This window comes from Megalobrama amblycephala, linkage group LG4 (assembly GCF_018812025.1).
Source record: "Megalobrama amblycephala isolate DHTTF-2021 linkage group LG4, ASM1881202v1, whole genome shotgun sequence".
In the NCBI taxonomy this organism is placed as follows: domain Eukaryota; kingdom Metazoa; phylum Chordata; class Actinopteri; order Cypriniformes; family Xenocyprididae; genus Megalobrama; species Megalobrama amblycephala.
Window position 1 is genome coordinate 465,906 of NC_063047.1, and position 25,705 is coordinate 491,610.

The 25,705-nt window shown below is 35.8% G+C and overlaps 2 protein-coding genes across 3 annotated transcripts in view; both read right to left on the minus strand.

Annotated features, from left to right (window-relative positions):
* Nucleotides 1-4,178: 4,178 nt before the first annotated feature.
* LOC125266207 (kelch-like protein 10) lies at nucleotides 4,179-8,825 on the minus strand. Of its 2 annotated transcripts, none has more exons than XM_048186666.1 (8): nucleotides 8,213-8,824; nucleotides 7,642-8,134; nucleotides 6,061-6,471; nucleotides 5,506-5,703; nucleotides 5,254-5,403; nucleotides 4,980-5,096; nucleotides 4,773-4,870; nucleotides 4,179-4,406 (listed from the first exon to the last, which is right to left on the minus strand). In XM_048186666.1, exons 1-8 carry the CDS (start codon nucleotides 8,356-8,358, stop codon nucleotides 4,301-4,303), a joined length of 1,719 nt encoding a protein of 572 aa, XP_048042623.1. In that variant the 5' UTR covers nucleotides 8,359-8,824; the 3' UTR covers nucleotides 4,179-4,300. The 2 variants fall into 2 exon arrangements, with proteins under 2 accessions (XP_048042623.1, XP_048042624.1); XM_048186667.1 differs by lacking the exon at nucleotides 4,179-4,406 and adding an exon at nucleotides 4,436-4,617 and having other exon boundaries at nucleotides 8,213-8,825.
* Nucleotides 8,826-13,238: 4,413 nt separating this feature from the next.
* The window catches only part of mbd2 (methyl-CpG binding domain protein 2), a 45,252-nt gene continuing 32,785 nt past the window's right edge, over nucleotides 13,239-25,705 (minus strand). The window contains exon 7 of the mRNA XM_048186669.1: nucleotides 13,239-13,724. The gene's annotated coding sequence lies outside the window, so the exon portion shown is untranslated. The remainder of the gene's footprint in view (nucleotides 13,725-25,705) is intronic.

Below are 25,705 nucleotides of genomic sequence, written 5' to 3' on the forward strand. Positions count from 1 at the left end.
GCCCAACTTTTTTTATTGTTGTTGATAATCTGTTACACTCACAATACGGAAGAAAAGATTGTATCAATGAACCCGGATTAATAGAGTAATGGAAACTATCGGGTCTAATGCTGGTAAAGTGTTATTATCTTCTTGTTAATGACTAATTTATGGATATCTAATCTCTACAAAATCACTTCAGCAGCAGAGAAAGGCTGTGGTGTGGCGCTGTGTCTCTTCTGCTGTGTTTTTCTTTGGGTTAATAGCTGATAAAGCAGATGTTATGTTGCATTTATTCATTTAGCAGATGCTTTTATCCAAAGCGACTTGAAAATGAGAAAAACAAGCGATTCAAGCAGATGGTGAATAAAAGAGAAATGAACAGAAATGAACACTAATTTGGTCAAAGGACGGTTAAGTGCTGAACTCTGAGAGTGTCAAAACATCATTACGTCGCCCGCTAATTAACACACACACACACACACACACAAGGTTAGCATGAATTATAAGGAGTTTCTTATTTATTTATTTTTTATTTATTATTTATAAAATGGCATCCTGTTGCTTTACTTATTTACAAGGACATACTGTATGTCCTAAAAGATCACTACACAAAAAAAGCCAGTTTGTAAGTACTCTGATATCACCCATGAAATCAAAATGGGTTTTAAGGTTGTTTATATGATACACTTGTACATGTTTTCACTAAAGAGACCTCGATCCTGTCCTGAGATCACCCCAATCTTGCGTTCCTATCAAATCTTCACAGACAGAAAAGAGAAGTAATGCAAGACACAATTTCATGTCTACTGTTTCCCAAATAACTGAAAAACTACAATTTCCTACTACAATCGAACCGTCAGACGCTACATCAAGTCTCTATATCAACTTTCTACTTTGCAGATGTAAAAGAAGAAGCACACTTAACTATAATGAACATACTTTAATATTTAAAAAAGCATCTGGTATAAACACTAGTGTATCTTCCAAAACTACACAATACCTGATCTGAACTTGCTTCAGGGTGTGAATGTCTCAGAGGTGGCAATGTCTGTATTCATCTGTGAAAGACAGAATGAAAATAAATACTGCTGTAAGACATTTGCTGGAGCTAAAGAAGCTGTGAAATAAAAGACTAAATCTAGAAAAATAAACACAAATAAACATGGGTTACTCTGAAGTCAAGCCGAGTCTCGGGACTGAACCGCTCCTTCAAGGACTGTTTACCATGATTTATTCAAGCGGTGTCTACTTTTGACAGCGATGATATAAAGAAGGGACTGAGTAAATAAAAAATAAATGAATAAAAATAAAAAGAGGCTGTTTGGAAAGTGTTTCACACACGCTTCACACTTGGTCTGGACATAATGAGTGGAAATCTTAAGTGGGGTTTAGGGTTAGGGTTATGTTAACTAATGGTAACACACAAGAGAGGAACCTTGGTGTGATTTTTGATTCTGAGCTGAAATTTGATAAGTTAATGCTGTGGTTAAAGGTAGCTTTTTTTTCAATACAGAGGAGTATTGCTAAATTGAAGAGCTTTTTATCTTTTAAAGATGTGAAGATGGTGGTGATTCATGCTTTTATTTTATCCAGACTGGAGTAGAGCGATTCGTAATATCTGGGGCTGTCTAAGACATGTTCCAGTACCTGTACTGGCTTCCTGTGCAATACAAGCTCCTGTTAATGGTTTTTAAGGGTCTATGGTCACGCTCCAGAATATATTTTAAGCTTGTTACAGCATCATGCTGCTAGACCTTTAGGATCGTCACAGAGTTTGCTTTTATATGTCCCCAAAATCACGGTTGAACACTAAAGGAATAGCCTCTTTCTACTGAATTCAATTCACATTTATTTGTATAGCGCTTTTCATGATACATATCGTTTCAAAGCAGCTTAACAGAGAATGCATGTCAACATTACAATTCAGAGAATGCTAGCAAATAATGTAATCATTTAGGCAATTAATTTACAATCACTGTTAGCAATTTACTTGAAGGTAGAAGCAATGAGCTCCTGGAAAAATGAATTACATATTAACAATAATTAGGATATGGGACTCATTTGAATGTTTCAGATCTATGCTGAAAATGCATCTCTACTCTTTTGCCCCCCAGATGTTTATTGTTTATGTATCTTTTGTTTTAGTAATTTTGCGAGTGTAAAGCACTCTGGTCAACTTGTATTGTTTTTAAATGTGCAATAGAAATAAATGTTGATTGATACTATTGTTTTAAATTCACGTTCCTCGTAATCTTGAATCAGAATATCTTCCTCTTGCAGCATCTCTTCTCTTCTCTGATGACGAGGGCGGGGCAACCTGTCACTCACATGAGATCCACCAATAGCAAACCACAACCATCCAATCAATTTCCAATGGACAAAATCAAGCCCCGTCCCAGAAGCCGTTTCACTCTGATATATGTCACAATAAGGAAGACAAGCACACGTTTAATTTCATGCTGACTTTAAAGTGCACAAGCTATCTGTAATGGGTTATGAAAGTGTGCTTGGTTCAGCTGCTGATGACATCATTTCCAGGACAGACATCCACGTGACTCCAGTGCACAAAGAAATCTGGAAAATAAATGATAATTCACCATCAATGAAAGTGCAACTCAAGCAAACTAAGTTAATAGATGCTCTTTGATTTTCTGAACAAAAATAGACATTTTTCAGATCTCATGACCAGTAGGTGGCGCTGTTCCCAAATTTGGTACCCTCAGATCATGGTGTTAAAGTTTTGTTTTGGTAGATTAATATATTGCCAAAATATAAAAGAGCAGTTTTGAACTGGTGGTGGCGCTATAGAGTTGGTCCTAGAGACCCCAAAGTTGGTCCGATTACTATTCAGAACCAAATGTGCTTCAGTGCTCAAAGAAATCTGGAAAATAAATATTAATTCAGCATTAATTAATGTGCAACTCATGCAAACTAAGCTCTGATTTTAAGTTTTGAACAAAAATAGCCATTTTTCATGACCAGTAGGTGGCGCTGTTCTGAAATTTGGTATGCTCCCTCAGATCATAGTGCTGATGAAGTGTACCAAGTTTCGTTCCAATAGTTTAAAGTATTGCCAAAATATAGCATCTAATGTAATTTTGGGTTGACATCATTATAATCTTGAATCAGAATATCTTCTTCTTGCAGCATCTCTTCTCTTCTCTGATGACGAGGGCGGGGCAACCTGTCACTCACATGAGATCCACCAATAGCAAACCACAACCATCCAATCAATTTCCAATGGACAAAATCAAGCCCCGTCCCAGAAGCCGTTTCACTCTGATATATGTCACAATAAGGAAGACAAGCACACGTTTAATTTCATGCTGACTTTAAAGTGCACAAGCTATCTGTAATGGGTTATGAAAGTGTGCTTGGTTCAGCTGCTGATGACATCATTTCCAGGACAGACATCCACGTGACTCCAGTGCACAAAGAAATCTGGAAAATAAATGATAATTCACCATCAATGAAAGTGCAACTCAAGCAAACTAAGTTAATAGATGCTCTTTGATTTTCTGAACAAAAATAGACATTTTTCAGATCTCATGACCAGTAGGTGGCGCAGTTCCCAAATTTGGTACCCTCAGATCATGGTGTTAAAGTTTTGTTTTGGTAGATTAATATATTGCCAAAATATAAAAGAGCAGTTTTGAACTGGTGGTGGCGCTATAGAGTTGGTCCTAGAGACCCCAAAGTTGGTCCGATTACTATTCAGAACCAAATGTGCTTCAGTGCTCAAAGAAATCTGGAAAATAAATATTAATTCAGCATTAATTAATGTGCAACTCATGCAAACTAAGTTAATAGATGCTCTCTGATTTTAAGTTTTGAACAAAAATAGCCATTTTTTCATGACCAGTAGGTGGCGCTGTTCTGAAATTTGGTATGCTCCCTCAGATCATAGTGCTGATGAAGTGTACCAAGTTTCGTTCCAACAGTTTAAAGTATTGCCAAAATATAGCATCTAATGTAATTTTGGGTTGACATCATAAATAAATCTTGAATCAGAATATCTTCCTCTTGCAGCATCTCTTCTCTTCTCTGATGACGAGGGCGGGGCAACCTGTCACTCACATGAGATCCACCAATAGCAAACCACAACCATCCAATCAATTCCCAATGGACAAAATCAAACCCCGCCACAGAAGTCGTTTTATTCAGATGTACGTCACAACAGAGAAGACGAGTGCAACTTTCATTTCATGCTGACTTTAAAGTGCACAATCCAACACTGTTTTGTAAAACTGCATTTAATCGGATCATGTGGCATGTCACTGCTGCTATGATGTTTCTTCAGGAAGGGGAGGTCGTTCAATCAGAGAGAGTCTCGACTGACCACATACGGCGTGACATCGGGTAACCCGGATATGACACAGCAGCTCACAGCACTGCAGGAAGTGCTCATGTCACATGCCTCATTCCTGTGCACAAAAACATACAGAGAAAGTCACATGAAGGCTCTTTTCACCATCCAAACATGGCATTTTATGGTGACTTTAAATACTTCCTGCTTTATGTGTGTATATGAGGTCATCTATTGTTGCTACGCAATGCAGTCGCATTAATATAGAATGTGCATGACAGGAGTGTGTTGATCAGGGCTTTACAGTCAATAAGTTGTGTTTTTATTACCTAACAAAGATGAACAAACATATTGATAATTGTTAGTTATAGTTAGTTGTTGCATTAACTAACGTTAACTTACTTTTTTTTTTTTTTTTTTTTTGCAAAATTAGATCACAGTTCATTTGTAGGCATTACATCATGCAGTGTGATATGAATGTTACCATTTTTTCGTCCTCTGGTCGTAATACTCCACACTAGAGCAGGTTCTGAACACAGATTCCCTAAACCCTCCGACAACGAACAGCTTATCGTCCAACACCTGGAGCATCAGAATCAAAGAACTGTTACTCATATGAAACATGTTCAGTATATGCGACCAATGAAAACTCTCGTTTCAGCAGAATCCTCATTAGATGTCCGTATCTCACCTCAATGCCGAAGTTGCTGCGTGGGTTGTTCAAAGGTTCCACATCGTGCCAGCGGTCAGTGAGAGGGTCGTAGGCCTCGGCACTTCGCAAATGACCGGCACGATCAAAACCACCAACCTTGAAGCATAAATGTGCGTTTATCTGTTAATATATGGCTCCAATGGTTTTGCACCCATGCATGCATTTTTGAGAATCTATTTTTGTACAGTTGATAATATGAGTCACATTTAAACACCTTATTTTGCATTTTTATATTTCTGCGTATAATACTCACAGCATAAACTAGATCTCCATAAGCGATCACACCGACATCTCTGCGACAGCTGCCCATGGGAGCGATGAAAGTCCACTGGTTTGTTTCAGGGTTAAAGCTCTCAGCTGTGAAGAGACACTCGGCTCCAGTAAAACCGCCACAGATATAAACCTGCCAAACACAAATACAACAGAATGAACACACTGACAGTGTCCAAGTGTCCTGCTCTTATACCAGTAAAGTGCTTGGCTTGGGTTGGGTGAGGGCTCTTACCCTGCCCTGCAGTGAGGTGGCGCCGGCGCCACTCCTCCGTTGAATCATGGGTGCCAACATTGTCCACTGGTTGGTGTTTGGGTCGTAGCGCTCTGCTGTTTTAAGATGTTGGTATCCATCACAACCTCCAATGGCATAAATGAGGCCGTCCAGAACAGCAACACTAGCGTAACATCGCCGTTCGTACATGGGACCCACCTAGTGTGTACCACACAGACAACACTAAACAAAGCTGCCTATATGAACAGCATTATTGCAATACTGTGGGGTTTTTCTTGGACATGTACCATAGTATTACCATACTTGGTTGGACATTACCCAAATGCTACAGTACCTTACAGTGTCTTTAAATGCCATATAAATATTATAACCAAGTGGTACCATGGTATATATCAAAGCACTATAGCATTACCATAATATGGTTCCCAGAAAAGCTAGTGATTTTGGAACACCACCCAAGTTACATATCAGTCATGGTTTAGTCCAAATCCATACACCATCCAAAATGACAGTAAAATTAAACTAGCTGATTCTCAGATCCGTATCAGTGCTCACCTCATGCCAAGTGTGTGTGATGGGGTTGAACTTCCTCACACTGCTGCAATAATTCTCGCCATCAAATCCACCAATGCAGTACACAAACCCACCGAGGACCGCTGTGCCATGATCGGTCCTGGGACGCCCATCCTCTTGACTCACAATGACCCAGCGGTCTGCCCTCGCATCATATGCCTCGATCCTACTGGTGGCAATGCTTACGTCCCACCCTCCGATGGCCAATAGGATCTCATAGGGCAGACGTGGGCGTGTCAGTTGGGCTGAAGTGGCGGCTCCCTCAACAGGGAGGTCAAAAATGGCCTTCATTGCATTGTCGAGAATGGCCGAACACGCCTTGTTCTCCGACAGCAGTGTGTTGCTCCTTACACTGTTCATGAAGTACTCACAGGACATCAAGCCCATTCGAACCTGAAGCACAGTGAGGGAAGAGTTACAGGCAAATCTAATTATGGATATATATGTTATGCATAGGCTAAATAAAGTCCAACTTATGTAAGGTGGGAATTATACATTATACTGAGTTTCTTCTTGGTTTGATAAACAGTAAAGCAAAATCTACTTTTTCTGTACGATAATTTCAATAATTTTGCAACTGCATACAGTTTGGCACAAGTGTGTATTTTTATTGGAATTGTACTATTTCACCTCCATTTCCTTTCATAAATCTATTTTACTCTAGTAACACAAAATAGTTCCTCTCAGGACCTTAAGGACTAAAATGTCCCCATTGAAACTGACATTTTTAACCCCAGGACCATTCTACTATAAAATGATGCAATCTTTGTTCATAGGCTTTCATTCTGTTGGCAAGACTACAAAATTAAAATTTTTCACTATTTTTTAATCAGATGGCTCCATTTTCTCTGGTTTGACCTATAAAGCAAATACTTTATTCATGTGTTCTGCTTCTGCATATTATAAAGTCAACTGGATAAATTATGTAGCTATATTTGTGTGTGTGTGTGTGTGTGTGTGTGTGTGTGTGTGTGTGTGTGTGTGTGTGTGTGTGTGTGTGTAAAATATTTGAGAAAGAACAACTCTAATGGCATCTAATCTGGCATCTAATGGTGAATATGTGGTACTGCGTCCAAACAAAATCTTACTGAAAGCTCATTTTTTGAGATATCAATCTCAAATTTGGAACACAACTTGTTTAGATTCATGGCTTTGATTTTCTAGCAGTTTTAGAGTTCAACATGTTTCATAAAATATATATTTTATATAAAATATTGTTCATAAATCATTTTCATAAAATTAAATCTCTATAACTTTCTTAACTCATTTCACTTTTTAAACTTTTTTTTTACTTCTACAATAATCTGCCAAGGGTCTTCTTTAAAATGAGACCAAACTTAAGTCTGTGCTCCCAAGCGTCACATTTTTAATTGACACACAAGGTTAAGCTGTTTATATGACAATCTCATATCATTTTTTCCCCCTATATGTTGTATATCTCAACGAGTTATACCTTATTTTGAAATATAAGTGATTATTGTCATGTTTAGCATTTCTGAAATATAAACAGAGGTAAGAGTTTATACAGAGAAAACTACGGTTAACGTGATGAATCTGTCGCACCTTTGGCAGAAGCACGGCGATGTGTTGTCTCCTGTTTTCAGGAGCGTGACTGATCCAGCGGAGGACGGCCTCAAAAACCACCTTCTCCTGTTTGACATTCAGCTCATCTTTATCAGTGATCTCTTTAAGCTGCTCCAGCGAGAGCTCCAGGAACTCCTCAGACACGAGCAGAACCTCCTCAAAGTGCTGCAGGATGAAGAGCTTGGCTTTATGGTGGAGCTCTGAGCAGGAGTGGAAACGCTCTGTAAACCCGCAGATGCCAATGCAGTTCTCCGAGCGTAACTGCGCCTCCAGAAACTCACAGCAGACCTCTATCAGACCCGAGACCAAGAACTGATCGGCCGCCAGCAAGAGCTCCGACACGTTCTCTTTAGAAATGAGGACAGGTCTTCCATAAGCATACTGAATAAGAAGAGACATGATATCTGAGGAGACTCCTGGAATATCATAGGAATGTTTGTTTTCCGGGTTGATTGATGTGGAGAAAAGCATCCTGTGAAGCAAATGGTATTAATTTCTGAAGATGTCACTACTAAATTAGACATTGTACAATTGCAAAGCTTGTCTTTACCTAAAATAAGGGCTGCAGGCACACATGATGATCTTGTGAGCTTCAAACTCTTTGCCGTGAACTTTGATGATCACGTCTGTGAGTTCTCCATGTAACTGAGCTTCGTCAAAGAAGTTAAAAGCTGCGGTAATTAACTCTTGCTTCATGTTCTCTAGCTCAAATTTAACCTCAACTCAAACTGATCAAACTCTGATTCATCTCATGTTTCAGTGAAATCTGCAAAACGCTCAAGAGAATTCTAGAATGTTTGTGACATCATAGTTGCAGTTCAACATTCTACTGCTGCTTCAACGTCCGTTTCATCCTTACAGCCTTGACAGTTATCATCAACATTAAATATGAACATTAAATTAAATCAATGAGCAGTACAATATTGGTCAAAGGATGAGCCTTTTATGTTTTAATGTGCCATTAAGCATTTTCATGGAATAAAAGCACAGAATAGTTTTTGACAGAACAGAGTGTTTTTATTACACTTTTAAAAATGCTGGGTTAAAAACAAGCCAAGTTGGGTTGGAAATTGACAAACCCAGTGATTGGGTTCTTTTAACCCAGCAGTTGGGTTAAATGTTTGTCCAATGTGCTGGGTAGTTTTATTTAACTCAACTATTGATTAAAAATGACTCTATGACTGGCTTAAAATGAACCCAAAATATGTTGGAAATTAAAATCAGAAACATAATTACTAGAGGCAACAATAATAATCAAAAGGTGAACATTAATTAATGAGCAATTTAATAAATGTTTATTGTTTAATTATTATTCATTAAACTTGTTAATAAATGTTCATTTATTATACATATTAATTAATATTAACTTCCAACATACTTTGGGTTCATTTTAAGCAAGAAATACAGTCATTTTTAAACAATAGTTGAGTTTAATAAAAACTACCCAGCAGGTTGGGTAAACATTTAACATCTTGGCTTATTTTTAGGAAAAGCTTTTAGTTTTTCTCAATATTACCCAGAAAAGCACCCTGAGATTTTAAGTTGATATTTCAATCATTTAAAAAAAAACAAAAAAAAAAAAAACATTTGCATATTTATGCTTCTCTGATGTTGGTTAATGGTCACATGACATTCAGCAAATATTTCATCTTTTTATGTTAGGTTTTTTTTATTTTAAAATGATATATTTTCAGTTCACATTTTTTTATGATGTAATAATTTTAGCTTTCATTCGTAATGAAAAGCCTTCATGGAAAACCTTAATCGATCCAACTGAGCTAAATCCGAATTCAATTTCGATTGGATTGGAAACGGTGGTTTATTCCTTTTCTAATCAAATCGAGAAGACATGTAAACACTGGATCGGATTCGGAATAAAAAACAAAACAGGAAAGGACTGCGCATGTGGAATGGTGTGGGAAGTTTTTTCTAACAAAATTAAAATGAAAAACAAAATGCTTAATTGGATCAAATAATAAATCAAACTCTCAAAACGGCCGCTCGAATGAAAAATCAAAAGCATGAACTGTACCAAAAATAATTTATTTGATATTTAATTTTCATTATTAATCCAGTATAAACCTGTCATTCAGTGCTCAAATGATGAATCAAATGCTCAAACGGACACTGCAAACAATAAATCAGTTATTATTTTACAGTATGTGTACTTACAGTGTACTTACCCAAGACAGTACTGGTAACTACATGGGTTAAAGTTAGATTCAGGGTTAATACAGAGTTATAAGTCAGTTTTTGTAATTGCTATGAGTACATAGTAAAATCTACAATACATTAGTTGAGATACACTCAAAAACAGCAGAAAACTGGTTTACCAAATCAAAAGGACATTCAAACTCACTCACTAGACCTTGTTATTCATTGGCTGTCACTCTCACTGAAGGCTTTAATTAAAGCAGCTCGTTTTCACAGGTAGGTTAATAGAATCTAATGAGGCCACTGACAGTTGTTCAGTTTTATGATGGTAGTTTGGTTGACCAGCTGCTCCTCGAGGGCAAATTAACTCAACCGCTCTGTCCATATCACACACACACACACACACACACACGACACAATCGTGAAGAAGCATGAATCAGCTGAAATAAGCAGCTCAAGGTTCATTAGCACTGGGCTTCGACTAACGGCTGACACTCCATCACCAATTAAACCAGCACTAGTGTCAGACTTTAATTAGGTTTGACACGATTAAAAGAACTAAAATGATGTTTGATCATCAGACAGCACTGAAAATAACACTGGCATTACTTATATTTCATATTTTAAATGACAAAATGATACAAATCATATCCAGTTCATTGCTTAACAGATCAGTAATTACTTTACATTCAAAAATGAATTTGTGCAAAAGAACATACATTTATATAGTGAACATTTTGAATGAATCTGAAATGATCTGTGATGCATTATAGAAAGTAAAAATATTTGTTTAATGACTCAACGAAAGCTATTATAAAGTGTAAAGTTTATTTATGATTAATCTTTCATGATTCAGTCCTTTAGCGGCCTATAATCATTAGAGCGTCCCGCTGTCAGAAGCTGCTGTTTGTCCATGAAGACGAATGCGAGAGCTGTGGCGGCAGGAAACGATTGTTTGTCGTTTCTGATTGAACGTGTCATTTCCTGTAATGACAGGTGACGCCTTGCAGGAACTGCAACAGAAAGCCATTAGCAGTGAGAGAGTGATGAGTGTTATGAGATCAAGCAAAAGCTCAGCGTTGATTTCATTCATCACCACCGATCGCTCGGGACGCGTTTGCATGTCGTACATCAGCCCATCGACAGATCATTAATATTCTCAGAAAATAAAAAGGCCTTTGAGGAACAGATGAATGAGGCGTCGCAGACACGTAAAGAAGTGAAAAACTATCTCAGACATTTTGTTTGGCATCAGAATCACTGTTATAGTTCGTGATCATCTTCTTAGAAGCAAACGTATGGAACCTTAAAAATATGAAACCTTCATATATAGAACCTGTTAGCAGTGAAATGATTTAGAGTTACTCAGCTCAGAGATCTGAGCAGATGGATGGACGATACACTCCACTGACCCTGATGATGAACTTCCTGTCGGCACAGGAACATAAAGCCGCGGTTCTTCAGTCCTTCCTGATCCTTTGTAGGAGGAAACAAAAGTGTCTGAATGATCTATAGATCAGCGTTGGGAGGGTGAGAGTGACCTTTCGTGACCCCGCCCCCTTCTCCACCGCTGTGACTGATTGGACAATCAAGCGAAAACAAAAACGCCACTGCTGGCTGGGCCAATGATTAGCCTTGATTTATACGGGAAACCCGGGGTTATTTTTCCAGTGGCAGGATGTTTTATAGCTGCTGAACGGAGGGAAAAGAACAAATGGACAATCAGCTAAAACAGGCTTTGCGAATCAGTGTGTTGATGACAAGTTCATAATTATTATTTTGGTTTTTTTTTTAAATGGAAAATTACATCTATTCATTTAACAGACAATGTTTAATTCTCTCATGTTTACAAAAAAGAACAATTTATTAAGAAGTGCTGCATAATTTTTTAAATTTTGTTTATCTTGTTGGAAGAAAAGTATAGCCAAAATATAAAATGGTTTTTGAACTGGTGGTGGCGCTATAGAGTCAGATTACTATTCAGGACCAAGTGTGCTTCAGTGCTCAAAGAAATCTGGAAAATAAATGATGCTTCAGAATCGATGAATGTGAACTCATGTAAACTGTGATGTGCTCAGATTTTAAGTTACAAACAAAAATAGCCATTTTCCATGACCAGTAGGTGGTGCTGTACTGAAATTTGGTACATACCCTCATATCATGGTGCTGATGAAGTGCACCAAATTTAATTTCAATAGATTAAAGTATTGCCAAAATATAGCAGCTAATCTAATTTTGGATCGTATCAATGAATGTGCAACTCATGTAAAGTAAGATTCTCTGATTTTAAGTTATGAACAAAAATAGCCATTTTTCATGACCTGTAGGTGGCGCTGTGCCCAAATTTGGCATGTACCTTCAAATCATAGTGCTGATGAAGTGTACCAAGTTTCGTTTTGATAGATGAAAGTATTGCCAAAATATAGCAGCTAAAAAGATATGACCTGCATGTTTTTAGAGCCACATACAATCAGCAGTTTATAACTCTTTGTTTCAGCGCAGTGATTGATTGACAGGCTCACTGTCTGGGATGAATCAGGGCATATTAGTGCTTACATGTCAAATTCATGCATTCAGCAGACACTTTTACCCAAAGTGATTTGCAGTGCACATTTGATCAGTTCTTGCATTGCCTGGGAATTGAACCCATGACCTTGCTGTTGCAAACACCAAACTTTACTGTTTGAGAAATAAGAAAGGCAGTAGAGTTAAAGTGCGTGACCAGCGCTGATCTGTACCTGAACACTCATGATCGTAACAACTGAGACGCTCGTTAATAGCGACTGTAACGAGGCCCAGAAGATGATGTGCTCACGACTGTCCAGCGTCACTTCACAGCATATTTATGACACTCGTACACTGAGAACTTCTGTTCAGGTGAAGAACTAGACAATCCTTCAACACTTCCTTCCTTGAGTTATTAATCATCACACAGCAAACAAGATAAAGTGAGATTAAAGAATTGATCGGGGAGACATTATTCACTCGTATGAGGTGAGAGACTGTCGCAATGTAGCGACATCGCATCAATAATGCAAATCACTCGGTTATAAACACTCCCATTTGTAAATGAGCAGGAGTGTGAAAGCGTATGAAATGTAATTCATTACAATACTGTGATTTGTTCATTCATTCCACCTTAAATCGGCTCCAGTCAGTCAGGCTACTAATCAGATGTGGCAGCGTTAATAAGAACGTGTAATTATGAGCTCTAGAGCAATTTCGTGCTTTGTAACTTTGAATCATTTCTTCAACAAATAAAAGTGGCATTTAAAAATAAGAGCTTTATATATATATTTCACACACACATATATCACACAGTGCTGCACTTCTTCAAACCACATGAAACATTTTAAAGCAACATCAGCTGTATGTTGTACAATAAAACATCAACATCTGTTGAAGTAAAACATAAGCGCATATTTGTGAATATAATCATTTATTTACTCTAGAATGATGCAAGAAATGTACACATCTTTATCTCAAGGTATAAAATTTTTTCTTAAATAAGCAGTTTTTCATTCATACGTTTGTAAATGTATTAATTATTTGTTACAAACCCTGAAGAGAGCACATCCCGTACGACCAACGACAACAAAAACAAGAGTAAAAATAGTTTGCATTACAAATCCAGCCACGGTAACCTGATTTGACGTGAGGAAGTATTGCTTTGCATTTGTCCATATAAAAGCTGTATTTTCTTTCTAGTGACTTATGTCTGACACAAAATAAGCATTGTTCTCAATTATATATAGATATGTACACCAAAATATATGCTCTAGTTGAAAAAGGCCTTGGTTGAAGCTATCTGTAATGGGTTATGAAAGTGTGCTTGGTTCAGCTGCTGTTGACGCAGACTGATGACATCATTTCCAGGACATCCACGTGACTCCAGTGCACAAAGAAATCTGGAAAATAAATGATAATTCACCATCAATGAAAGTGCAACTCAAGCAAACTAAGTTAATAGATGCTCTTTGATTTTCTGAACAAAAATAGCCATTTTTCAGATCTCATGACCAGTAGGTGGCGCTGTTCCCAAATTTAGCAGGTTCCCTCAGAGAATGGTGCTGATGAAGTGTCCCAAGTTTAGTTTTGAAAGATTAAAGTATTGCCAAAATATTGCAGCTAATTTCTAGCTTTTGTTTCTAGAACAAAGGGTTAAAAAGAAAAATAGCATTTTTTAAACTTGTGGTGGTGCTACAGAGTTTTTCCTAGAGAATCCAAAGTTGGTCCGATTACTATTCAGAACCAAATGTGCTCCAGTGCTCAAAGAAATCTGGAAAATAAATGATAATTTAGAATCAATGATTATGCAACTTAAGTTAATTTATGCTCTCAGATTTTATATTAAATTGTGAACAAATATAGCACATTTTCATGACCAGTAGGTGGCAGTGTTCCCACATTTGGTATGTACCCTCAGATCATGGTGCTGATGAATTGTACCAAATTTCATTTTAATAGATTCAAGTATTGCCAAAATACACTGCTCAAAAAAATTAAAGGAACACTTTCTCTATTTTCAGAGAATAGCATCAAGTCAGTTAAATTTCTGGGATATTAATCTGGTCAATTAAGTAGCAGAGGGGGTTGTTAATCAGTTTCAGCAGCTTTGGTGTTGATAAAATTAACAACAGGTGCGCTAGATGGGCAACAATGAGACGTGACTCACTAGTTTCTCACTAGTTTTGCATTTGGCTAGGGTCAGTGTCTCTACTGGTAGCATGAGGCGATATCTGGACCCTACAGAGGTTGCACAGGCAGCCCAACTCACATCAATATGTGCCATTGCCAGAAGGTTTGCTGTGTCTCCCAGCACAGTCTCAAGAGCCTGGAGGAGATTCCAGGAGACCGGTAGTTACACTAGGAGAGATGGACAGGGCCGTAGAAGGTCCTTAACCCATCAGCAGGACCGGTATCTGCTGCTTTGTGCAAGGAGGAACAGGATGAGCACTGCCAGAGCCCTACAAAATGACCTCCAGCAGGCCACTGGGGTGAATGTCTCTGACCAGACAATCAAACAGACTTCATGAGAGTGGCCTGAGGGCCCGACGTCCTCTAGTGGGCCCTGTGCTCACAGCCCGGCACCGTGGAGCTCGATTGGCATTTGCCACTGAACACCAGAATTGGCAGGTCCGCCACTGGCGCACTGTGCTTTTCAGATGAGAGCAGGTTCACCCTGAGCACATGTGACAGACGTGAAAGGTCCTGGAGAAGCCGTGGAGAACGTTATGCTGCCTGTAACATCATTCAGCATGACCGGTTTGGTCGTGGGTCAGTGATGTTCTGGGGAGGCATATCCATGGAGGGACGGGCTAGACAATCGCACCCTGACTGCCATTAGGTATTGGGATGAAATCCTTGGACCCATTGCCAGACCCTACGCTGGTGCAGTGGGTCCTGGTGCACGACAATACCCGGCCTCATGTGATGAGAGTATGCAGGCAGTTCCTGGAGGATGAAGGAATTGATACCATTGAATGGCCCCACGCTCGCCTGAACTAAATCCATTAGAGCACCTCTGGGACATTATGTTTCAGTCCATCTAACACTGCCAGGTTGCACCTCAGACTGTCCAGGAGCTCAGTGATGCCCTGGTCCAGATCTGGGAGGAAATACCCCAGGACACCATCCGTCGTCTCACTAGGAGACATTGTCAGCATGCACACAAGCACATGGGGACCATACAAACTACTGAGTACCATTTTGAGTTGCTGCAATGAAATTTCAGCAAGATGGACTAGCCTGCTGCATCATTTTTTCACATTGATTTTCAGGGTGTCTTTGAATTCAGTCCTCTGTAGGTTGATAATTTTCATTTCCTTCAAACAATGTGGCATCCTTTCGTTCCTAACACATTACCCAGTCCAGATCAGTATAGATGATATGCATGCTATTTTCCCCCACTGAGATCTGATGTGTTTTCAAAGTGTTCCTTTAATTTTTTTGAGCAGTGTATAAAAAGGTTTTTGAACTGGTGGTGGCGCTATACAGTTGGTCTTAGAGACCACAAAGTTGGTCAGATTATGATTCAGGACCAAATGTGCTTCAGTGCTCAAAGAAATCTTGAAAATAAATATTAATTCAGCATTAATGAATGTGCAACTCATGTAAAGTAAGTTCATGTATGATCTCCGTTTTGAACAAAAATAGCCATTTTTCATGACCAGTAGGTGGCGCTGTTCCAAAATTAGGCATGTACCCTCCGATCATAGTGCGGATTAAGTGCACCAAGTTTTGTTCTGATAGATTAAAGTATTGCCAAAATATAACAGCTAATTTCTAGCTTTTGTTTCTAAAACAAAAGATTCAAAAGTTATAACCCCCCAAAAATGCATTTTTGAACTGATGGTGGCGCTATAGAGTTGATCCGATTACTATTCAGGATCAAGTGTGCTTCTGAGCTCAAAGAAATCCGGAAAATACATGTAAATTCAGCATCAATGAATGTGCAACTCATGCAAACTAAGTTAATAGATTCTCTCTGATTTTAAGTTTCAAACAAAAATAGCAATTTTTCATAACCAGTATGTGGCGCTGTTCCAAAATTTGGTACGTACCTTAAGATCATAGTGCTGATGAAGTGTACCAAGTTTTGTTCCAATAGTTTAAAGTATTGCCAAAATATAGCATCTAATGTAATTTTAGGTCAACATCATTAAATTCAAATCATCATAACTTTTGAACACAAAGGAATATCTAAATTCTGTTCATTGTTCATTCTGTTCTGGTCATTGTTATGCGGCTCGGACCAGTGATCATCTGAGCCATCTGTTAATTCGGCATCAATAAATGAACGACCCATGTTAACTAAGTTAGTACTCTCTGTGCAGTCAACAGCTACACTGGACCGACCAATCCCAACACAACTACCTGCTTTATAATGTGCAGTAAAACTCTGGAATGTCCTCAGGTCAACTTATAATGAGATAAACCTTCCGCTTTTATAAAACATTCAGACGGGATCCTGCTGTCAGACGGAAAGATCACAGTGCAGACGTTAAAACGCCCTCAGAGATTCACACAGATCAATAACGGCTGCAGAGGAAAACACACTCCACACAAACGAGTGAAACAGGTGAAATGAGGCACAGACGGAGATGAACAGAGGGATATACAAACTAATATTCAGGGTCAATAGAAGCTGAACAGCATTTATAAAAGCTCCATCGACAAAATATATTCACTTAAAGCCAAGTATACAAGATATAGCAAATCTTGGCTGTCTGAATGTTTGTCACAAAATGTAATTATATTATTATTGCCCAGCTCTAACCTGATAAATGTGACTCTAAGGCATGAAGATATTATAAACGTTTTCATCATGATTTTCTGTAAAGCTGCTTTGAAACAATGTGCATAGTGGAAAACACATTTGACTTGACAAAATTTTGAATTTTTAATATTTTTCCACGTCCACACTCACATTTACAGTAACACACTTACATGCTTTTGAAATCATGCGTTTTTAATGTTTATCACAGTGAAATAAAGAAACACGCCATTGTAAACATGATTTCTATTTTCTATAGAGCTTTAAGTCATTCTGTACAGCAAGCTGCCATATTCAATTAGAAATAAATGACATAAAAACACTTTTATCCCTGTGTGGATGTTTTCTGCAGTAATACAGGAAAAATATTTACAAGCACAATTAAACCTAATCATCATAAAAAGTGTTTTTAATCACATCAGGAAACAAATTATCGTGCACACGCAGAGAAAATGTAACGTGTAAATGTACATAAATATCAATGCTTTTAAGTTCTAATGCGGGTCCATCAGAGAAATAAAGAGACGTGTACAATCAATCCACGAGCCGCGCGGGTAATTTGCATCTTCATTAGCAGAAGCTTTTCACTTACGCCGAGATTTCAGGATAAAGGGGGTAATTAACACAAACTGCCCCACAATTTAAGAGTTTGCGTGAAGCATTAATTAAACATTCACGGCACAACACACACACAGCGTTTCGGAGATGAAAACAGCTTGCTTCATATTATAAAGCAGCTGGTTTGGTCAATGCAGTGATCCAGTGATCCAGTTCACCGTAGTTTACACGACACCACTGCAGTCCAGCTCATAAACCCCGCCCTCTCCATGAGATCCAATGGGATGCGAGTCAAACTAAAAATTACAATTACAATTTCTGTCATTTTAGGTAGTTCTCATCACGCTGACTGATGTTCAAGTGTTCGTTTTCCTAATAAGTTTGGTTTTAGATAGTTATTTGATGGGGTGTGGCATAATGATTGACAGCTGTGCTATTGAATGAGTCTGCAGGAGCTGAAGTGTGGGCGGGACCTCGGGCTCCAAATGACGTCATCAGCGATGACCATTTCTGGGATATTTTGGCTCCAATTTACTACAGTGGAACATCTTTTTTACAGTCTATTGATCGAATACACGCAAAATCTCATATCTGACAGTCTAAATGTGTCTCTTTTTTAAAACACACTGCTGAACACAAATAATAAAGAGTAATAAAGCAATTTAAAGAGATTCAACACAGGTGATGCATTCTGGGAAATGAAGTGTTCTTCCACCCTGATCTACAAAAGTTCATTTAATCAATATGATGAAATACATACAATAAATACAAAAATCTCTAAGTGGCATTTCAAATATAGCTTCAACTTTCAAACAAGTCTTTGTCAAACCAACATGTAAAGTTAATCTTGACAAACTTTGCTTTCTCAGGTAAAAAAATACAGTTCTATGCATTTCTTAGTAACACTTTACAATTAGATCCTATTAACATCAGTTAATGCATCAAGTAATAAATAATAAAACAAAATGTTCATATTTTTGTTAGTTCACAGTGCATTAATTAAAGTTAATGCAGAACTCTTTATTTTAAAAATGTATTATTAAATGTTGAGATTAACAAATGCTGTGTAAGTATTGTTCATTCTTAGTTCATGTTAACTAATGTTAACACATGAAACCTTATTGTAAAGTCACAGTGATTTCTCCGCCTGACTCTGAATCCTCCAACACGCGTGTCTAAACATGTTGTAATTAGAAGTCAGTGAATGAAGCGACGCTCTGCCAGCAATTAACCGATAAAACATTAATATCAGAGCAATTATGTGAAAGAATGATTTAATGCTCCATCCGACGTGCCGACAGCAGATACCAAACCATCAGCCGACTTTCACGCGCAATCTGGAATTTGGAGAATCAAACTAATTCTGAGCATATTTATTTACTCCCACATTTTCCTCATTAAACCTGGCAAAAATGCAGCCAATTCAAGAAGACAGAAATGCTGTTTCTAAATGATGTGAGACGAGCCACTCGCATAAAAAACAAGCCAGTTATTTTAGTATCACTGAGAAACTATTATAGTTTTCATCAAAGTTTTCATTTTCTTGTTTTGATCATTTCTTGAGGTTTTTTTTATAAGTCTAAAACTGACTCATTTAGTTTTAGTTATTTTAGTACATAAAATGAAACCAAGTGAAAATAAGAAAATAGATAAAATACATTTTTTTTTAAATTGCAAACACTTTTTAATAGCAAAATTCACATGCATGAAGTGATAAAACGTTACACCTTCAATGCAGTGTACATTTCATCAAATAAATGTCTGTTTTTGTCATTTTTTAAACCCTTGTGCATCAAAAAAATAAGTTACACATAGGTGCAAAATGGACAAAAATGTCATAAAAATATGATTTATTAATATTTTTTTCCACTTTCACTGATGTCATTTTTTTTAACCAGCATCTGTTCTATCCATAGATACCAAACATTCATTAATTTTAAGAACTGTAACCCTTTAAATGCTGGTTTGTTTACATAATGCCATAGGTGTTTTTTTATGAAAAAAAAAAAATAAAATAAAAATGGTAGTTTATTTTCATAAACTAAATGCTAAGCAGAATTTTTTTTCTTTGCTCATTAGATTCTTGGGTGTGTCAATGAAGAACAACAACATTAATTTTGAGGCATTTATATTTTTATGTAGTGTCAGATTTTTAAAAAAACTAACACTTAGGTCCATAATGGACAAAAATGTCCATGCCATGTCTTAGAAATATTATATATTCATATTTTTTTTCACTTTCACTGATGTGAAAGTGATTAACCAGCATCTGTTCTTTCCATAAATACCAAACATTCATTCATTTTCAGAATTTTAACACTTTACAAATCGGTTTCTTTACATCCTCAGGTTCTAATGCACCTGTGTGCTCACTGTCAGTGGGCAGCACTAGCTTCAGAGCTTCCTCTGCTGAGTAACGTCTCTTCATCTTGCAAACAATGAAATGGTCAACCCCTCAAGCACCACATATTTATAGGTTTGGCTGTGAGGACACCTGTGTGAACTCAAACTTTGTATAAAATCTCCAAGACTAAACAATCAGCATTTTCTCATGGTGAAAACTAAAACAATGTGTTTAGAGGCTTCTGAACTTCTACTTCAAATTCAAGCGCACCTTTTATCTCCGTACAAAAACAATAACAAGTGAAAAAGTGCAATCAAGGGTTAAGATGCGTGTTTGGTCGAAAAAGAAAAGCCTTCGTTGACCTTTTTCATAGTTTTCACATGGCCCTATGACCCTGCCAGGGGTGTGACTCATACATGGAGTGGGATTTTTGATTGCCAGTACAATATAATTTCTTTCAAACTAATTACACACATTCAATTTTCAGTAAACACATGCAAACTACACTCTGACATCCTTACAAACATACCCACACAATTATAGCTGCATTATTTTTCCAATTGACTATAATATGCATAAGCAGAAAACACAAATAAAGCGTAAATAATATATATTAAATAATAAATAATAAAATAAAGTATTTCTTTTATATGCCAAATTTGAAAATATGGCACAATCTAGTAAAAATGTAAAATTTGAAGCCTTGCCGATAGAATAAATGCCTATTTACAAATATTGTATCATTTTATAGTCAAATGGCCCTGGGTTAAAAAATTGCAGTTTTAATGGGTTTCAATGTGGACATTTTTGTCCTTAAGGTCCTGAGTGTGAGTATTTTTTGTGCGGAGGGTAAAATTGATTTTTTGAAGGAAATGAGGGTAAAATATTAAAATTCCAATAAAAATAAACACCTGAGCCAAAATCCATGTAGTTGGCGTTAACAAAGGCACACTTATAACAAAAAACAAAACTGAAATGGACAAAAATGTCCATAAGGTCGCACAAGGGTTAATACAATCAAATTTTATTTAATCTATATTTAGTACATCAGGTTAAACAGTTGTTGTGAATGCTGTTTATGTTTTTCTATCTATTTGTTTAATGTTGTGCTGCTGTGACGTGTAAATTTCCCCTAGGGGATTAATAAACTTCATCATCATCATCATCATCATCATCATCAAACTACATGAAAATGAGAAAACAGCTGAAAATAAATAAATAATTGGCAACACTTTACAATTAATTTACACTGAGCAATGCATTTGTTACACTATTTATTAGTCTTTGTTAAAATAAGTTAATAAAAATGCAACTGTTCAATGTTAGTTCATGTGAGCTCAGTTCTATTAAATATTATAATAATAGATACAACTTTTAATTTTATTAATGTATTTGTAAATGTTAAATTAACATAAACTAAGATTAATAATTGCTTTAAAAGTATTTTTTATTGTTAACTTTATTGTGAAATCACCTTATTTAAGCACAGTTAACATATTGGCCTATTATATTTCAAGTTATTATTTTTTTTATAGTTTTGTTAATTATAATAACCCTGCAACACGCAAGTCAGGTGCTGCACTAATAAACGAAAGGAGAAATTCATGAGAAAAAGCTTCATATGAACGACCCGTCCTCATCTACATACACAAATCGAACCAAACAAACAGACGAAAGTGAGCGAATGTGTGAAAACGGGCCTGTTCCTCATTTGAATGAAAGGAAACATCCTCTCGATACGGCGGACAGACTCATTTATCTTAGAAACACACCATGTGACCGGCCTGTGGAATTAATGCAAATGCTATTGGTTTCTGCGCTCTTGCTAATTTGTATTTAAATTGTGTTTTGTGTCGGGGAAGCTCGTCTGCATTCGCATCTGAAGCGGCGCGGCCGTCACCTCATAAACAAATTAAATCCCATTGAGAAATAAACAACATTTCAACATCAATTCACCGACACACGCCCCGGGTGAAGCAGAGCTTCAGCAAACATGGAAACTAGAAGAAGCGTAACATCTGACCTTCATCCGTGCGATCATGGGAAATATATATGACATCACGAGCTCATTAACATTCACATGCAGCGGTCATCCAATCATAAAAGAGGTCAGCTGCATGCATAAGTACATCTTAAAGGTACAGTACAGGTCAGAGAATCAGTGGAAATCACGTTTTTGGTGCAAGAAACCCAACTAACACCATTCACACAGAATGCATTGAAAAACACTGGAATAAAAAGCCGTTTGCTCTCACGACGAATTAAAATAAAGATGTCTAAGTGAAAAATAAAATCTTTTGTGTTAATTCCACCCACCGGCCTGTCTGATATTTTGGATATTGGATTGCTCAGAGAGAGGAAGAGCTCACTGAAGCAGTGAATGCAAAGCAGTCGAACTGATTATTCAAGAAAGCGTGTTTCTGTCGACGTACATCCATCTCACAGCGCATCAGCATTCAGAAGGAGCCGGACGGGATCTTCAACGCTGCTGGAATGGAATACGGTCAAACCACACATGGGTGGAATGAGGGAATATTAACTATTAATTCCCTTTAAGGAGGAATCAGTGGAGGATGATGATGAAGAGGTGAGCAAGGAGGAAGAGGATGAAGTGATGTGACTCTCTTCACCCGCGTCTTAATGAGGCCTTGAATATTTCATGGCAGCGAGACACACTTCTACACGTTCCCATCATCACCGCCAACTCTCCGCAATCATCGGACACGCGCTCGGATTATGGAGGGCGGGGTGTTATCATTAACATGCATGTGCTGCAGTAATGCTTGTGATGAAATATTAAATTCCCAAAGACCGTAAACAGGGCTCCAAAAACAACCACTGAATCCTGATTGACAGGGTCCCTATGTAGTGTTCACTGAGAAGACAGGAAACCAGTTCACTTCTCCTGACAAAATGTGTGCAGCGTCGTCACACAGAAATCTGAAGCAGCACGCCTGTTTTCAACACTGATAATAATCAGAAATGTTTCTTGAGCAGCAAATCATCATATCAGAATGATTTCTGAAGGATCATATGACACTGAAGACTGGAGTAATGATGCTGAAAATCACAGGAATAAATTACACTTTACTATATATTCACATAGAAAACAGCTGATTTACATTGTAATATTATTTAGTGATTTTTACAGTATTTTTAATTAAGTAAATTCAGCTTTGATCACAGGAATAAATTACATTTTATTATATATTTACATAGAAACTAGCTGATTTAAATTGTAATAATATTTTGTGATTTTTACTGCATTTTTAATTAAATTAATTCAGCTTTGATCACAGGAATAAATTACATTTTATTATATATTCACATAGTAAACAGCTGATTTACATTGTAATATTATTTAGTGATTTTTACAGTATTGTTAATTAAGTAAATTCAGCTTTGATCACAGGAATAAATTACATTTTATTATATATTTACATAGAAACCAGCTGTTTTAAATTGTAATAATATTTTGTGATTTTTACTGCATTTTTAATTAAATAAATTCAGCTTTGATCACAGGAATAAATTCCATTTTATTATATATTCACATAGAAAACAGCTGATTTACATTGTAAAAATATTTCATAATTTTTAATTAAGTAAATTCAGCTTTGATCACAGGAATAAATTACATTTTTTATATATTTACATAGAAACCAGCTGTTTTAAATTGTAATAATATTTTGTGATTTTTACTGCATTTTTAATTAAATCAATTCAGCTTTGATCACAGGAATAAATTACACTTTACTATATATTCACATAGAAAACATCTGATTTACATTGTAATATTATTTAGTGATTTTTACAGTATTTTTAATTAAGTAAATTCAGCTTTGATCACAGGAATAAATTACATTTTATTATATATTTACATAGAAACTAGCTGATTTAAATTGTAATAATATTTTGTGATTTTTACTGCATTTTTAATTAAATTAATTCAGCTTTGATCACAGGAATAAATTACATTTTATTATATATTCACATAGTAAACAGCTGATTTACATTGTAATATTTAGTGATTTTTACAGTATTGTTAATTAAGTAAATTCAGCTTTGATCACAGGAATAAATTACATTTTATTATATATTTACATAGAAACCAGCTGTTTTAAATTGTAATAATATTTTGTGATTTTTACTGCATTTTTAATTAAATAAATTCAGCTTTGATCACAGGAATAAATTCCATTTTATTACATATTCACATAGAAAACAGCTGATTTACATTGTAAAAATATTTCATAATTTTTAATTAAGTAAATTCAGCTTTGATCACAGGAATAAATTACATTTTTTATATATATTTACATAGAAACCAGCTGTTTTAAATTGTAATAATATTTTGTGATTTTTACTGCATTTTTAATTAAATCAATTCAGCTTTGATCACAGGAATAAATTACACTTTACTATATATTCACATAGAAAACATCTGATTTACATTGTAATATTATTTAGTGATTTTTACAGTATTTTTAATTAAGTAAATTCAGCTTTGATCACAGGAATAAATTACATTTTATTATATATTTACATAGAAACTAGCTGATTTAAATTGTAATACTATTTTGTGATTTTTACTGCATTTTTAATTAAATTAATTCAGCTTTGATCACAGGAATAAATTACATTTTATTATATATTCACATAGTAAACAGCTGATTTACATTGTAATATTATTTAGTGATTTTTACAGTATTTTTAATTAAGTAAATTCAGCTTTGATCACAGGAATAAATGACATTTTATTATATATTTACATAGAAACTAGCTGATTTAAATTGTAATAATATTTTGTGATTTTTACTGCATTTTTAATTAAATTAATTCAGCTTTGATCACAGGAATAAATTACATTTTATTATATATTCACATAGTAAACAGCTGATTTACATTGTAATATTATTTAGTGATTTTTACAGTATTTTTAATTAAGTAAATTCAGCTTTGATCACAGGAATAAATTACATTTTATTATATATTTACATAGAAACCAGCTGTTTTAAATTGTAATAATATTTTGTGATTTTTACTGCATTTTTAATTAAATAAATTCAGCTTTGATCACAGGAATAAATTACATTTTATTATATATTCACATAGAAAACAGCTGATTTACATTGTAAAAATATTTCATAATTTTACTGTATTGAGCAAATACATTCAGCCTTGGTGAGCAAAAACATTTAAAAAAAATCTTAAATAATACAAACTTTTGACCACCACAGAAAATAATAATAAAATATATAATATAATATAATATAATATAATATAATATAATATAATAATACCAAACTTTCATTTAATTTATTTTTAATAAATTTAAATTACATACTTTCATTTAAAGTTATTGTTAATGTTATTAATGCACATTTTAATTTCTAAAGAACTGTCTGTTTTTTACATTTAATATGAAAATAAACATAATTTGGTTATATTAGACGTGCCTTTTAACTTATTTAATATTAATCACGATAGTTGCATTGTAACGGTCACGTCTCGTGTGCTTTATATCACGAAAAATGCTGGAGCCTCAAATAATTTTTATTGCAATTATTTTATTCAAACCTGACTGATGCGCAGTGACTGATGGGTAAATGTCCTTCTCCACTTCCTGTGAAGTGATGCATCAACGTTCCCTTATTCCCTACGTCGTTCCCTTCAGATTGCAATCTCACTTAAGGTGGCAGAATACAGTG